This window comes from Cryptomeria japonica, chromosome 1 (genome assembly GCF_030272615.1).
Source record: "Cryptomeria japonica chromosome 1, Sugi_1.0, whole genome shotgun sequence".
Lineage (NCBI taxonomy): Eukaryota > Viridiplantae > Streptophyta > Pinopsida > Cupressales > Cupressaceae > Cryptomeria > Cryptomeria japonica.
In genome coordinates, this window is record NC_081405.1 from 658,595,636 (window position 1) to 658,611,667 (window position 16,032).

At 36.9% G+C, this 16,032-nt stretch overlaps 1 protein-coding gene across 6 annotated transcripts in view; it reads right to left on the reverse strand.

Annotated features, from left to right (window-relative positions):
* LOC131050446 (nucleolar complex-associated protein 2) overlaps nucleotides 1–16,032 on the reverse strand; it is a 52,341-nt gene that overhangs the window by 21,247 nt on the left and 15,062 nt on the right. For all 6 annotated transcript variants that reach the window (XM_057984619.2, XM_057984620.2, XM_057984624.2 and 3 more), the window contains exons 7-9: nucleotides 1,278–1,355; nucleotides 599–1,138; nucleotides 205–507 (exon numbers count right to left, since the gene is read on the reverse strand). In XM_057984619.2, the coding sequence (XP_057840602.2) occupies nucleotides 205–507; nucleotides 599–1,138; nucleotides 1,278–1,355 (921 nt within the window). The remainder of the gene's footprint in view (nucleotides 1–204; nucleotides 508–598; nucleotides 1,139–1,277; nucleotides 1,356–16,032) is intronic.

The following is a 16,032-nucleotide window of genomic DNA, read 5'->3' on the forward strand; positions in this document are numbered from 1 at the left end:
TTCAGATGTAGGATTTTTGCTTTGGATTTTACATACAAAAAGTGTTTATGTAGCTATCTCTATGCATTTATATCTTTGTACATTGTGCCTTTCAATTACTGTTGATCATGCCAGCAATTTTGTGCCACAGTCCAATATTTTTTGGAATTCATAAAAATAAAAACCTCTTAACAGCTACAAACAAACCAAAATGAAGGAGCTCACCTTCGTGTTCACTGTCAGAGCATGCTGCAAAACCATCCCCAACCGTTCAATGAAGACAAATGCTTGCTTGTAACCATTTGCCAAGTCAAATCCATAGAGTTCAACAACACAATTCTTTAGAAAGTGAATTTGTTGAAGGTTGGCCGCACTAACAATCTTGCAGTTTGAAACAAAAACTTTGTAAATTCTTTTCAAGCACAAATCAAGACAATTTGAGCCCAACAAGATAGCAGCATCTCTGATAAACAAGAAAGATACAGCAGAGAGGGATTCTCCTCCAGTACCCCACAACTGAAGTGCAACCTGCATTTAAATTCAAATTAAAAGCCTTCACACAATTGAAAAAGATGCACAGGCTTGCTGACTGTCTGTACATTATCACAATGATTCTCACCTTCAAGATCTTTTGTAAATAACTTGGAAAGGCTGCCAAAAAAATAATTGATCGTCTTAGGCATTGAAGTGTGAATGAAATAATTTGATTGTCAGCCATCTGATTCAATAAGTAAAGAGTGCTGACAAAATATGATTTGATGAGACGCCCAAGCTTCGTCCATCGGGCAGTGTCTTGCATTTCAATTATTGTTTCCCTCTTTCCACCCACATTAGGAAGCCCCAGAAATTTTCTGAATATACCATCCATCTCACAAAGAACAAATATCACAATCTTGTTGAAAACTTTGCTGTTTGTGATGATGATGTTTGATGAAAAATCATATTCTTCCCCATCACCATAATGACATGCAGTTTGGAAAGCTCGAAGAAGGCAGTGCAAAGCTCCCATGTTTTGCTTTTCTTTTATTTCGTCACACCAAGCATCAATTTGAGCAGTTGTCACAAGTTTCTTTGATGAAGGCCTCGGGATTTTTTGGTTGCTCTCTTCTCGTTTCCTGGTCTTGACACCTTCCTTGACATTCTCCTTTTCTTCAGAGTTCTGTTGTATGAAATAATTATAGATGTTCAGAGCACAAATGTTGGATAGCAGGACCACTTACCGAAAAGTGGGACGTTTAAATTGATATGAAAATAAAACAAGACGATAACTGCCGTCAGGATTGAAAGTCCATACATACATTGCCATTGTCATCATCATTGTCAGAATGCAAAAATTCTTTCTTGTGCTTTTTTAAGAACTTGACAAATTTGGGATCCTGCCATAACAAAACCAAAGTCAACATTATCTGGATAAATCCGAGGTTAAATGTACTGCTAATTGCTCACGCAGAAAAAATCTGTGGAATAAAAAACCAAATGACTAGAAAATCAGGAATAAGAAGCCAATAAAGAAATTTTACTAGAACCAGAGTGAATCCCCAGAACAAAATATTGGATATATTAGCAGTTATGATCAGCTAGTAGTCAGTCACAGTTACTGTTATTTATCTTAAATGTCCCATGTCCGTCTTTGACCTTATGTATCATGTCTATGGTCATTTATATCATTATTATTTCTCATTTTCTTTAGTCTCGTGCATATGATAATTTTTGCTTATGAATCCTAGCGGTAAAATATCAATTGCTTTAGGAACTGAATTTGTTGTAATGCTACAGTGAAGAAAAGTGCTGAGAAGTCCAAAGAGAACATTTGTTCCCACAATGCCAACGAAGCGACTAGGTTAAAAGGGTGAATTAAAGACAAAAGAATGTGAAGGCCTGCCAAGACTCTTTAATAGGAATGTTGAGGACATCTTTTTTTCTAATTCAACCCTAGGTTTCTGAAATCTTGACACTAATATTTTGCCTAATTGATGTGGCGCAAATGTCAGCTAAGTTGCATTCAAAAAATGCAAAAATCACTAATGATCCTTCCAAGTGACTATTGTTAACTTAGTATTGTAGATCAGAGTGAACAAACATGATATATTGTAGATGATATTTTATTTTACAAGAGACAAATCAAAAGAAGATATCCCTAAACCATTGTTGTTGTATCTGGTGGTAAAAATTATTGTGATAATGTATCTAGTTATGACAAATTCACCATCATACCCCTTGTTATGTTTCAAATATTAGTGAGACCCCTGTTCAATGCCATGTAAGTTTAGTGGTGAAGACTAGTGATGATTACAACAATAAAATCGCATATGTGATGCAGTTTGCCAGTATGGTACAGCTCCTTGCCCATTAGTTATACAATCCACATCAAAGTGAGATGTAGTTTCAACAACAATTGATAGATGATACAATGCTTACATTTCACCAATGCTTCCCAAATTCAAAATATTCCGGATACCATTTTTAGGAAACAAGGAAATTTAAAACTTGCCTCCAAATATACTGTTACTGGTTTTGACAGCACTATAATTTCAGGAAAACTTGACACGTAGCTTGATAGTTAAGAAGTATACTTCTAAACTCGAGTTTGCAGATCGACAATTTGGCAGGGATATACATACCACCAAGCAGATGAGAAAAATTTGGAAGCATACTTTCAAAATCAAATAGTAAGTAATGAACAAAAAGCAGAGGTGGAAACAGTTCTTACAGAAAGCCACCCATTAGATGGCAAGCAATAATGGCACCATTAGAACTAATACACACAAGATTTTATCTTCATCAACATATACTACATTTTTGTCAAATCACCTGTCAAAAAGTTTATTTTAGCAATAGATTGAATAATTGGTCAAACACATATTGAGCAGTTCCAAAAACTGCATAGAAAAATCGCCTGCTCCTCCATTATCCATATTTTATCAATTCTTCTATATACCTCTTAAGTCTTCCAAATATCATTGATGATACCTTCACTAGTTTAGAGAGAAATTCAATAACTAAGCACAAGACTAAAAATGAATAAGATTAATTAATTTTACCGGGCAATCCATGTACTCCAAAGTTAATAGAAACCCTATTTGTACAAAATTGCTAAGTTAAGGGCTATCTGTTTCTTTACAATAACAAAAAAAGGCAGTTAAAAAACTTTGGACTTGACGACATTCTAACTTCATCTGAGACATCATCTACGTCCCTAAATCTATGGTTGTGTCTATTAGTAAACAGATTTGTCACTTCAAAATATTCTACTATGTGCCCAATGGAAGAGTGACAAAAAGTTTCCAACAGTTGGATAGATCGTTCGTGGAAACACGATCTTCCTCTGCGTTTGAGAGGGGCAGCTCCCTCATATGATAGTGGTATTTGTATTTTCACGTATAAATAACTTTGAAAAGAAAATGAACAATAACTATGAATGGAGTTTAAAAAAATCTACACCACAAACATACGATTGCCATTTAGATTACACTGGCTTTCAAAAATATCACTATCAACTCTAGACTACGCATGAGAGGAGGGTGAAACAGAACATTAAGTTTGCATAACGCCTATATATTTCAGAGATACCAATGAAATCTATAAGGTTACATGACCATTGTCTTCATGAAACTGGGAAAGTAATTTGCAAGCTTGTTATTTCAATATCACACGATAATCACATAACATCAAGCAAATGAACACTTAACAATCATAGGAGCACTCCCAATCTGCCTTGTATTCAAAAATGATGAAATAATACAATTCAAAAAATTTAGCTGTCCAAACTCATAAAATCCAAAAAGTCCTTCCATCTATCTTTCTAATATTTATAGCCTCTCAAAATAACTACCTCATAACCAGCTTTGATTCCAAGTTAAAAACTAACTCATTTCTGCGCGAATTACAATGAGTTAATAACTAGCATATTTATGCGCAGAAAAAGTCAACCTATTAACCTTGACCCTATGAGATAGAAAATTACAACTTATACAATGAAACCAGAAATAAACTCAAGACTAACCAAGCAACACATAACAAAAGAGAATATACAAAGATATGAACATGGCGTTACTTTTCGATATCCCGAAAAGCATGCTGGCTGATTATTTGTTTCTGTTGAATTGGTGTTTTGGTCTTGAATGACTTATATGCTTTGAGCGCGTCCGCCATGAACTTGTACCTGGGAATGATCACATTATCCATTTTTAGTTTGGCAGTTGCTTGGTTATCCTGAATGTTAACCAAATCCTAATAATATGAAGGCATGTCACAAGCATCTAAGGCAACTGAAACAACACTGAGTCTCTTCATTCTATTTGCATCTGACACCTGTGCATCTGCTAATTCAGTATTAATTCTATCATGAAACTTGCTTAAGAGCAGTTGACTGTCCATTTGCTGAAATTGCTCTTTTACTAATACATCGCCAATGATATTCATTGTATCTTCTATTATCTTCATTTTTGTTTGTTCACAAGCTATCAAGAGTTTTTGATACTCATCCAAGCATTGCTTGATATTCTCCAATTTCCAACTTATACTTTTGCACCATGTATTGGATTGATTTTCTTCTTTATGAGAGAAGACCTTCTCAGCAATGAGTACATTCAAATCTGCTTTTGCTATCTTTTGGAATTGCTTCAAAGTATCTTGCCAAGACATTTCTTGTTCTTTAGCATTCTTCAATTCTGTTGCAATTTCTTGTTCATGTGCATCCAGCTTCATGTGAAGATCCTTGGCTTTCTCAATAAAATCTTGTGTTTCAGACTTCATTTGATTAATCCACTCTTCTAACATCCTACTCTGTTTCTTGCATTTGTGTATATCTTCCATCACCTTCTTCTCAATAATTCCTCCGGTGTGCACTAATGTTGAAGTCGAAGCTGACTCCAATTGTGTATCTAAAGAATCCACAATAGATTTGATGTAGGATGAAAGAACCTGAATTTGTTGCTTTAGTTGATCCTATGTTTCCTTATCCTTATTTGCTTTGTCAACAAGAATAGCTGCTGAAATTTGAAAATTATGGATAGCTCCCTCATGTGTTGTAGGACCTAGATCCACCCGTGTCATGCTAAAATCGCCCTCATTAGCTTCACTTACATCTTTTTCAACAATGGGCTGAGCTACTTCAACACATAGATTTCCCGATGATGGATTAATTCCCAATCTGGATGCTACTTTGGTTTTCTTGGGCTTGGCTGTCCTGTGAAGTACATTTGCAACTGCATCGAAACTAGGAGTTACCAGCTGAACATTCCTCTTCTTATTCTGCAAACTCTGTTGTAACCAGAATGATGAAGATGATAGCAATGGTTCTTGCTTGCTCACATATGCAGAGGTTAAAGATGTTAAATTATTTGGGAAAAAAGGAGATTGGATTTCAGCATGAACATTATTCATTTCAGCTTCTTCATGAATAACAAAATCACCATGTTGAGGAGATGAAATAATGATAGATGGTGAGACGGAAGGAAATTGCTGGCTTTCAACATTGGGAGGATGTTGAGGTGAAACACTTTCCAACTCATCTTCAAGCTCCTGGGCAAGATTCATTGTTTTTCCTTTTATCTCCGATCTCTTTTTCTTAGTGACAGTACTAACTTCACATGCCTTTGCAAGATCCTTCCCTTTTTTTGGATCTTCTTCATCATCACCTCCTTTGGAAATATTTTGTTGTGGACTCGTCCCCGGGTTTGATCTTTGCGAATTAGCTAGAATGGAAGAACTTCCCTATACTCCATTTCTATCCTTTGAGGAATTAGCTTTATTTGAAGGTCTAGTTGCCGTAGACTCAATCCTCTTACTTTTAACCCATTCAAGGATCCTTCGAACCACATAAGCCGATCTTTCTTGAATACTTCTTATTTCTGAAATTGACCAATTGATGGGTGGAAGTGGAAGAAGTTGAATCCTTTCAAAGTAAAATCCACCAATCAAATCAGATTCATCATCCTCAATGCTATTCACATTTATTTCAATTCTATAGTCAATTATCCCTTTGATAGAAAACCTCATCCAGTCCCTTTCCCGCACTTCAAAATCATCTTCACAGTCTTGCCAAAAATCTTCTATATCAGGAAAGTGTTCAAATCCGACACCGAGCTCTAACTCTCCTGTAGCATATCCTTTGCTATCAAAGGGAAATCTCATTTCATAAGGATACAAGGGAATCTTTGCTATAGACCTCTTGATACTTTGAGCATCTGAATAGCTCTCACAGCTATAATAACCAAGTCCAATGGGAAAATAAATGATACCCTTTCTTTTATTCTGGCAAATTTTGTTTACTTGTGCAATCTGTCAGCATACCTCAATGAGGATCAACTTATCTTCAAACAAACCTTGGCAACATGAGAGGGCAGCCATCATAAACTCCTATCCGAATGTATGTGAACTTCGGAAGCTATATAAAGTAACTACCATATTTCTGAATCAATGCTACTGCTTCTGAGGATATTCTGAGTCCAATATTCCCTGCAGCTCTCTTACTGTTAACATAGTGAAAGCATCATTAATCCTCCTAAAGTGAGGATAACTTTCCTCCAACTGCAATTGTGGATGATAATTGTAAATTTGAGTCGCATCATCATAAATGCCTTCAACATTCAATCCTGGCCATTTCTTCATCCCAGCAATGGCATAAAAGAGGTACGATGTCATGTAGAAGTTATAATTGTCCTTTAAATTGAGTAACTGATCGCAAAGATTATTACTAATAATCTCGGCCCAATTAATAAATTGTATGCCCTCACATATGATATTAAAGAACAAGAACATCTATCCCTCCAAGTCATTTGAGTCTTCATTTCCTGTGACCCGATTCAAGAAAATGAACATATTAGCAATATTTTCCATCAACAGAGACCTGTGAATTATTTTCGGAAGCTGTGTTTTTCGTTTCCTTGGTTTTGCCAACCACTTCCTGGCTATGTTATTCAAACACTGGGTTTCGTTATTGATAAAATAATTTTCTGCATATTCCCTGTCTACCTCTGTGAACTGATCTCTGAAAGGTAATTTGAAAATTATGGCAATAGAGACTGGATCAAGTTTGGCGACCACATTACCTTCTACTATCCTAATTTCTTTTGTATCTAGATTAAATGCTTTCATGCATTCCAAAACTAATTCCAGACATTGCACTAATGTGGGGTATCCTGCTGCGTGAGCTAATCCACTATCTAATAACCTCTGAGTTGTTGAAGTCTTATCTTTCCTTTCCATTGATTTCCAGAAATCTAAAAGACTCACATTTCCCAACTTCGTATCCCCAATATCTGAAAGTGAACATTTGAGAATGGGAGCATAATCAGGGCTATGAAACTTATATTTCATTATGACAAATAAAAATAATGCTCACTCAACTCTATTTTGATGAATATTTGAAACTTTGCCTAATCAATTTATATACTTTGTCTTTGTATTTAAAGTCTTCAAATATCTGGACATTTCCAATTATAACATGTGACATAAATCCTGCTCTCATTATGCTTCAATAGCTGCCCATTTATCATAACAGTACCTCCATTATTGACCCTACAAAGACTATGATGACAAAAAGTTATCGGACTCATCTCTATATCCGCCCATTACATACCCTGTGATTTATGCTCCATGCTCTGCATACAAATCTTCTGAAACAGTTGCAATCATGACATCTGGAGAAATAATTTCATCTCTATGCTTTGATGAATGTCTACACCCTGTTTCAAAGCTCTCATTTTGAAACGGAGGAAAGGATGTTTTATAAAAGGTTATGAGATTTGGTTAAGCACCTGCTAATTACACTTCATAAGGCGACATTCTTCTTGAAACAATCTGTCAAACATCTCACACACTGTCTATGCTCCATGATACATGCATATCTACCAAAACAACTGCAACTACATCTGCTGTAATTCCTCCATCCGTTATGCTTACTCCACGATGCACATATCTTTTGTCAAATATTTATCATGTAAATTATGTCAAAGCAGTTCAAGTGCCAAAACGATGCCTTCATTTTCTGCAATTTATATGGATTTGGTTTTCACGGCAGGCAGATTTGAATACAGGTCAGCCAAGCAGTTGCAACGACAACAACTGACGAAAACTTCTACCATTTACACCTTGATGAGTGTCTACGACATTTCAATGTATATCCTACGATTATTGCAGTTAGTGCTTAACGTGCAGATTCCATGCTAAGTCCGTTTGGTGTTCATCCTGCAGTCTTTGCTCATCGTGATGAGGTGACATCTCTTTAAGGCATTCTGTCAAACAATTCGCATGCCACAAATATGCTCCTCGTTCTGCACACAAGCTTTCCCAAACACCTCGTGGTATATTTCTTTTTGCCTCTACGGTTTACATGTGTATCAAACTCCAACGTTTGACAAAAACCAATGTATCTTCAACCTGGTTCGAAGCTCCCATTTTGCACAGGTAAGGAATTAGCAAGGGCGTGGAGAAATTTAGCTTAATATTTGCCAATTGCATTTGCTTTAATGTTTTCAAAAACTCTTCAACAAACCTGTCATTCTATTCCATGAATCTCCATTACTTTGAGACATTTCATCAGATGGTTCAAATGCCCTGTCGATGCCTTCATATCTCGCATACATCTACAACAATAATTGCCAATATGAGATATGATAAAATCTTACTATCCTTTATGTTGTGATGAGTGTCAATGTCGTGATCCAAAGTTCCCATTTTTGCACAGGCTGGGATAATGGAGTCAAAAGTTACTGAGGATTTCATTAATCTTACCAATTGCAAACACCTGAAAATTTCCAAAATCTAGTGAAATACAATGTGTGTATTCTGCCATCATTGCAACCACCAGATGAAAATCACTTGCTTTTCATTACATCTAACGAACATTCATAACCTGGAATTTGAAGCTCTTTCTTCCCTTTTTTTTTTAAATTTTATGGAAGAGGTTAAGAAGGGTTAAGAATGCTCCAAAATGGAGCATTTCTAACCTTTTTTTCTTCTTTTGTTTTTGCAAAGGTTATGGTTAAGGGTTAAAAATGCTCGAAAATGGAGCATCTTTAACCGTTTCTTTCAAACATATGACCTTGACTTCCGGAAACCATTCACCACAGAGAAGAATAAAAGAGAGATGAAAATGACATTTTAGACAGACTTTTTCCCTCAAATGGCCACAATATTTTTAAAAAATCTAAAATATTAAATTATTTATTTGAAAAATAATTTAAATATTTTAAATTTAATGCACAGGCTTGAGAAAAATGACCATATCTTCCAAACGGTAGGGAGTTAAGAGCTGAAATTTGAAACATGCGTTGATGATAGGGAAACGAGCCAACAACACCATTTACTCCTCATGACAAATCCTAAAATGAGAGATTTTAATCATTTCTAGGCAACAGACACCAAAAATTGAAGGTTTAAAATATGACAAAGTATAACTAGGTTCAAGTGAAAGTTGGCCACGTGATACAAAATGACACCTAGATCCTGACTGTCAACTGATTTCCCTCAATTTGTGGTAATTTTCAAAATTCTTCCATTTTTCATATTTTGACTAGCAATGACCTTGGACAACGTGCTCATTACTTACGCATAAACACCTATTGGATCTTTACTCGACACTGAGACTGATTTGAAGTTCAATTTTAAGGTATGCCAAAGATGGGGGCAACAGTGTCAATGCTAATGGACTACTCAAAAAGGTTTTTAAATGTTGCAGGACAACCTTTGCAGTAGAAATTTTGTAGACAAAGGGAAGTATAGCCTTACTTCATGGATTATTGCTCTCTCTTCTTTAGTATAGCCCTATCTACATGATCAATGTGTTGTTATCGGTGTCTACAATTACACATGCAAGCTAAAAGAACATAGAATTTCTCGCTTTCATCCACTCTAGGAAACATAAGTGTGTTTAGCCAAACAAGCGGAATTCTCCAAAAAGTTCTCATATAAAGCTTCACAAAACAATTAAGAATGTACAAGTTCTCCTTGATTTCCCTATACTTAGCATAGGCAACATCTGTCAATTCCGTAGTCTTCTACTTCTCGATTAATAAATCACAACTGTCAATGCTTTTAAAACCCAACTAATATAATCAAATTTTTTTATTGAACCATTCATCAGCTTCTTTCTTTTGTGTATCTATGGCATTGTGAATTTTACAGTATCTCCATTGCACCCTCTGCAGTATGAAATACAGGTTATAAGATTATTCCATCTATTTCTGAAATTGAGGATACTTCCTCTCAAGACGATACAATATGATAAGAGAATATTTTATTTTATGTCAGCTAATGGTCACTGGTCATTGTTTTGATTCTTTGAATATGTATCCTATTCCTAGAGACTGCACAGAATTTCTTCAAGTTAGTATCTGTCATTGCATGCTAGTCACTAAGTTCTTGTTTTACATAATTATAAATAGAATCGAATTGACCGGCCGGGAGTGACCATGCTCAACATCCCAGTGCAATCTAAATTCATTCCTTAAGTTCTTGTTTTATGTTACATAATCATAAATAGAATCAAATTGACTCGCTAGGAATAACCACACTCAACATCCCAGTGCAGTCTAAATTTGTTCCTTTACACTACCTAAGTGTCAACCCCATGCACATCCAGGGAAAAAGAACAAAATGTTTGCAAAAACCCAATGGATAGTTGGAGAGTGGGTAAAATAAAATGTTGGGAAAGGCAGCATCTGCTGATGATTGAAGAGGCATCATGAGAATAAAAGATTCATGGCAAGTTTTTGTGGTTCTTAATTGCAAAATATTGAATCATATCTACAAAATTCTGGCCAAGTTCTTTCCAGGCAACTAATGCTATCAATGGCTGTGGCACAGCTGCTTGAATAGATAGATTACCAAAGGCAAGTTCAAAAAGATAACGTTACTGCAAATGGGAAAGGGATAATGGGCTTAGGAATCAGGAAGAATCTCTGTACTTCTGAAGATAAGAATTTGAAAATTCATATGGCAGAATATATTAGAAATATATTTCCAACATTCTCTGCTAGGTCAGGTTTGGGCATTACTTTATCAAAAGAGTGGCCAGTCTTTTCTGATTGGCTTCCACTGGTTTATGGAGACAAGTGCTAGACAAATTTGAAAAAAAAATAATCAAAAGCTTGTTGGAATAGAAACCTTTCTTTTGCAGAAAAATTAGAAATTATAAAAAGAATTCAATGTTCATTTTTCATGAAACAGCTGGGACTTGAATTTAGGACCTCATATTCACAGCTGGGGCTCTCTACCATCTACTTAATGATTTGTCCCTTTAGGGGTAAGGGTGTGATTTGTATTTGGGTCTCCTAGTCTGGCTCCAATACCAAATCAAATTTCAATGGACCAGCTAAGATTCAAACATAGGAACTCCCATTTGCTACTGGGGAGCTATACCACTGAGTTAATTATTCCTTTACGGTTCAGAGAGAGGAGTATTTCCAACATCTAAGAGTATGTAATATGTCTTCCTCTGTGCCATTTCTCTTCTCTATTATGGTTCCAAAATTAGAATAAGTATCAAGTATCATGAGGGAATCAAGAAGGCTCAAAAGGGCTGTGTGCACCACGTATCTTGGGAATTATGAATATTTTCTCAGAATAGTGAAAGATTTATCATTACTGGCATTACAGGCATTTAGCTAGAAAGCCGATGGATTTTGCCATTATTGGTGAATATCCTATGGCAGATACCCAGTCAATGCATGATTTGTAGCACCTCAAACAAAGAAGACATCCAAGGTCCTTTGAGCTTTCTAATGTCCTTGGTAGTTAGAATTTATATCTCCATGATCCTCAAGAGAATTTGGCAAGCATAGCAGTTTGTTTCTAGATAAATGCACTGGAAATATTGATTTCTCTAGTGCTTGGGAACAGAGGCACAGAATATTTGGACAATTATATTGATAATTTTACATTCAATTGAATTCAGAGTCAAGGATAAAATTTGTCCAGTATAAAGCAAATAGTATCCAAGTATTTTCTCGCTCTACAATAAAAAATGGTCCTGTCCACCTTGATATGTATTTTGGGACATGAATTAATATAAATACACAATTTTATTGTTCCCTAGTAACTATTTATAAAGGATGACTTAGGAAAACTATTTTCATTCATTCATCTCTAAGGTACCAGAAGTGAACAACTCCAACATCCCACCTCAAAACTTGACCTGGGATCAAAAGGATCATAAACATAACATACTTCCAATAATAAGACAAGAATCAATGTTTGCCTATTAACATCCCCCTAAAACTTGAGTTGAGGGTACAAGGTAATTGACTATACGTGTCATTATAAAACATCCCCTCTTAATGACAGTTCCCCAATATCAAGACATTTCTCAGAGGATGATGGCAATGTCAAAATCCAATATCATCCAACTATAATACGTGACTAGCAATAGCCTAAGCCAAGCAACGCGCATGCATTCCATAACAAGGTGTAATCCAAGGAATGTCTTCATACCAACATTGATATCGTCAACAAGAAACGAAGTCCCCCCAAACATGGCCACCATCGAAAATGAGATGATCAATAACAATATTGCACAAACAATCATGTCCAAAGATTGTTTCCAAGAATTATAATGACTGAACAAATGATCCAACAAGTCACATACAATAAGATGGCCTCCCCACCAATACATGCACCTTCCACGATCTCAGGTGTTACAGAAATTAAGTAACAACCAATAGAGGCCACCACAACTATCCCAGACAAGTACATGGTCAGCCAATGCAATAACGAATGCCATAGGAACCAACTAGTTATACTATTAAGGAAACTAAAGAATAAATTTTCCTCAAATAAGAACTCAAATGTCACCATGAACAATCATAATGACTTCAAACAATTGCCCACAATCAATCCTAACAATCAGTATCAGTCGATGATTTTTCCATCCAAGCTGCTTCTTAACCAGTTAATAAACACGGCAGCTAACACACCAATATTTTTGGTTTTGAAATGTTAAAACCAAATTGCAAATGCAAATTCTCCCTATCCCAATCATAGGGATACTGATGTGGCTAGCTGTGAGTACAATACTCTACTTTCTATGTATCAAATCAGGAATCTACTGATGGTTCAAGATCTGATTCCTTTTGATGAGAAGAATCAAATGAAGATGTAAAATGTATCTTCGACTTCTATCAGGTAGTGGGATAAAAATAATGTTTAGGATCCTCTACACGCCTGATCTTAGGGTAGCCAACCCCTGTTCTTTAGTCTATTATTCAGAAAATAGGAGCAAGAATACAATGTGTCCATCTTTCCTAAGTCCACTCCCTGTCTAACTCATTTTTCAAAGCAATTTGGAACCAATGCCTTAAATATACTCCTCAAATTCACAAATGCCAAGATAAGATTCAGTCATTTACTGACAACAAAATCTTCCTTCTGGAAAAAATGTATCAAAAGAAAATAGACAAATAGCATCACTGGACTCCCGAACTCTCCAAACTCCTTGGCTGAAAAGAATATAGACAAAAAGCATTATTTCCTCAGCTCAAAAAGGGAACATGACTTCTATATCAAGTTGAGTCCACTTGCCACTGACTCCCATGGCGAGTCTGGAAGAGTTTTGTGGAGTACTCGTCCAAGTCTCGCCCCAGGACTCTTCAAGTCCCAGACTCGGACTCCAGAGTTTTGGGCAAAGACTCTTGGGTTCACTTGAGTGTGGCTAGGGAAGGGAAAAAAACATTAAAAACGACCTTTTCTGCACTTTTTTTGTCCAATCTTGTCTAAAACAGGTCTGAACAGCAAAACAGAAAAGGAAGGAGAGGAGAAGAGGAGCAAATGAGATCTGTGTTGTGCGTTGCACACGCCCCCTGTCGCCGACAGGGTCCCCCTTTCCAGTTTTGAGTTTTTTGATCGTCATCCCGAGAATCGAAACAGAGTTTCTCGTGTCTCCTCGAGCGAGTTCGTGATCAGTCCGTAAGCTGATCAACGTTGGAGTAATGAACCAATGAGTCCTTTTGACTGATCTGGCTTTCGGGCGTAAATACCGAGAGTTTGTTCCAAAATTTCAAAACTTAACGCAATGCAAGCATCTTTTCGGACTCCAGGTCCGAACTTGGCGAAAGTCAAGTTGAGCCGTTAAGTTTAAAACGTTGTGCGCTCCCCCCCTTTTGGATGTAAGCGTCCGAAGGTGAAAATTCAAAATTTGAAAGCATAAGGTGGCAATCGCATTCCGGACCCTAGGTCCGAAATTTCCAAAAAATTAAAGTTTCAAAACATAACACTGCCCAACAACGTTTTCGGACCTTAGGTCCGAATTTTAGTGAAGGTTAAGTTTAAAACACAGTGCAATAGCATACTTCGGACCCCCGTGTCCGAATAACACAAGCTGTTAAGTTCTAAAAAACATATCAAACAGCGTCTTCGGACCCTAGGCTCCGAAAAGAGACAAAGTTAAAGTTTTTTTAAAGCAACATCAAAAAACCACGTTTCGGAACCCCGCGTCCGAATATCGACCAAGGGCGAAGTAAGTTTTAAAAAAACGCATATCATGCATACTTCGGACCCTAAGCTCCGGAAAGGGCGAAGTAAGTTTAAAAAAAAAAACGCATATCATGCATACTTCGGACCCTAAGCTCCGAAAAGGGCGAAGTAAGTTTTAAAAAAAAAACGCATATCATGCATACTTCGGACCCTAAGCTCCGAAAAGGGCGAAGTAAGTTTTAAAAAAACGCATATCATGCATACTTCGGACCCTAAGCTCCGAAAAGGGTGAAGTTGAAGTTTTAAAAAAACATATCAAACAGCGTCTTCGGACCCTAGGCTCCGAAAAGAGACAAAGTTAAAGTTTTTTTTTAAAAGCAACATAAACAGCGTTTTCGGACCCCCGCGTCCGAATGAAAAGGGCGAAGTGTAAGTTTTAAAACACATCAAATAACATACTTCGGACCCTAAGCTCCGAAAAGGAAAGTGTGGTGTTTCAAAAACAACGTCGAGACGCACTTCGGACCCCCGCGTCCGAATGACCAAGGGCGAAGTAAGTTTTTAAAGGCATTTCTCCAGCATCGAAATGCATACTTCGGGCCCTAAGCTCCGAATGAAAAGGGCGAACTAAGGTTTTAAAAACGCAGCGCATGGCACACTTCGGGCCCTAAGCTCCGAATGAAAAGGGCGAAGTGTAAGTTTTAAAACATATCAAATAACATTCTTCGGACCCTAAGCTCCGAAAAGGAAAGTGTGGTGTTTCAAAAGCAACATCGAGACGCACTTCGGACCCCCGCGTTCGAACTTCAACAAGGTCGGGCAAACAACGTTTTCGGACCCTAAGCGTCCGAAATTCCAAGGCGAAAGTTTAAAAACGAAGTCCAAAAAGCAAGCAAAACATTAACGCAGAAGGCACGGTGTGTAACGCGGAGGTCAGGACGAGCAAACCCGCGAAGGTTAGATTCGAAAACCTCCAATTCAAAATTCGAAAGGAACTCTTAAATCCGAAAACAAGGAGGTAAGACACTGCATCATCCTCCCATCAACCATTTAAAATTCAGGTTGCTAGGCACAGAACCATGTGAAATTGATAAATCCTCTTTCATCCTCCAAACCGCGAAAATTTGAACAGGAAGGATAACCGTTGGGATTCAAATTTTGCAGGGTCATCCGCTCGCCCCGCGCAACAAGGTCGGGCAATCACCCATCATTCGCTCCAATCAGGTAAGTACGCCTTATCGCGTACGGTCATTTAAAATGTGTGAATCAAATAAGCAAATACGCAAAATTTGAAATGCTTAGAGTCTGCATCTCCGTTATTCGAACATCCAAAATTTAGGACTCATTCCCGAGGTTTGGTCGGAAACTGCATCTCTTTTCTAAATTCTCATGTTTTGCCTTTGTTAAAATTAATCCAAAAAATTCGAGAGTAAGAATGCTTAGTCATAAATCTTCAGGAATATGATGCTGTAGAAGTTAATCAGATTGTTAGCCCAGAGTGATATTTAAACTAATCTCGGTCTGTTGAAACACTTCTGTTATTATCTAACCCGCATCGTCATTCTCGTGTCACCTTGTAATCCGTGTCTGGCTGTGCAGGATAAATGCCTAAATCAGCGGCAGAATCATCAAAAACACCCG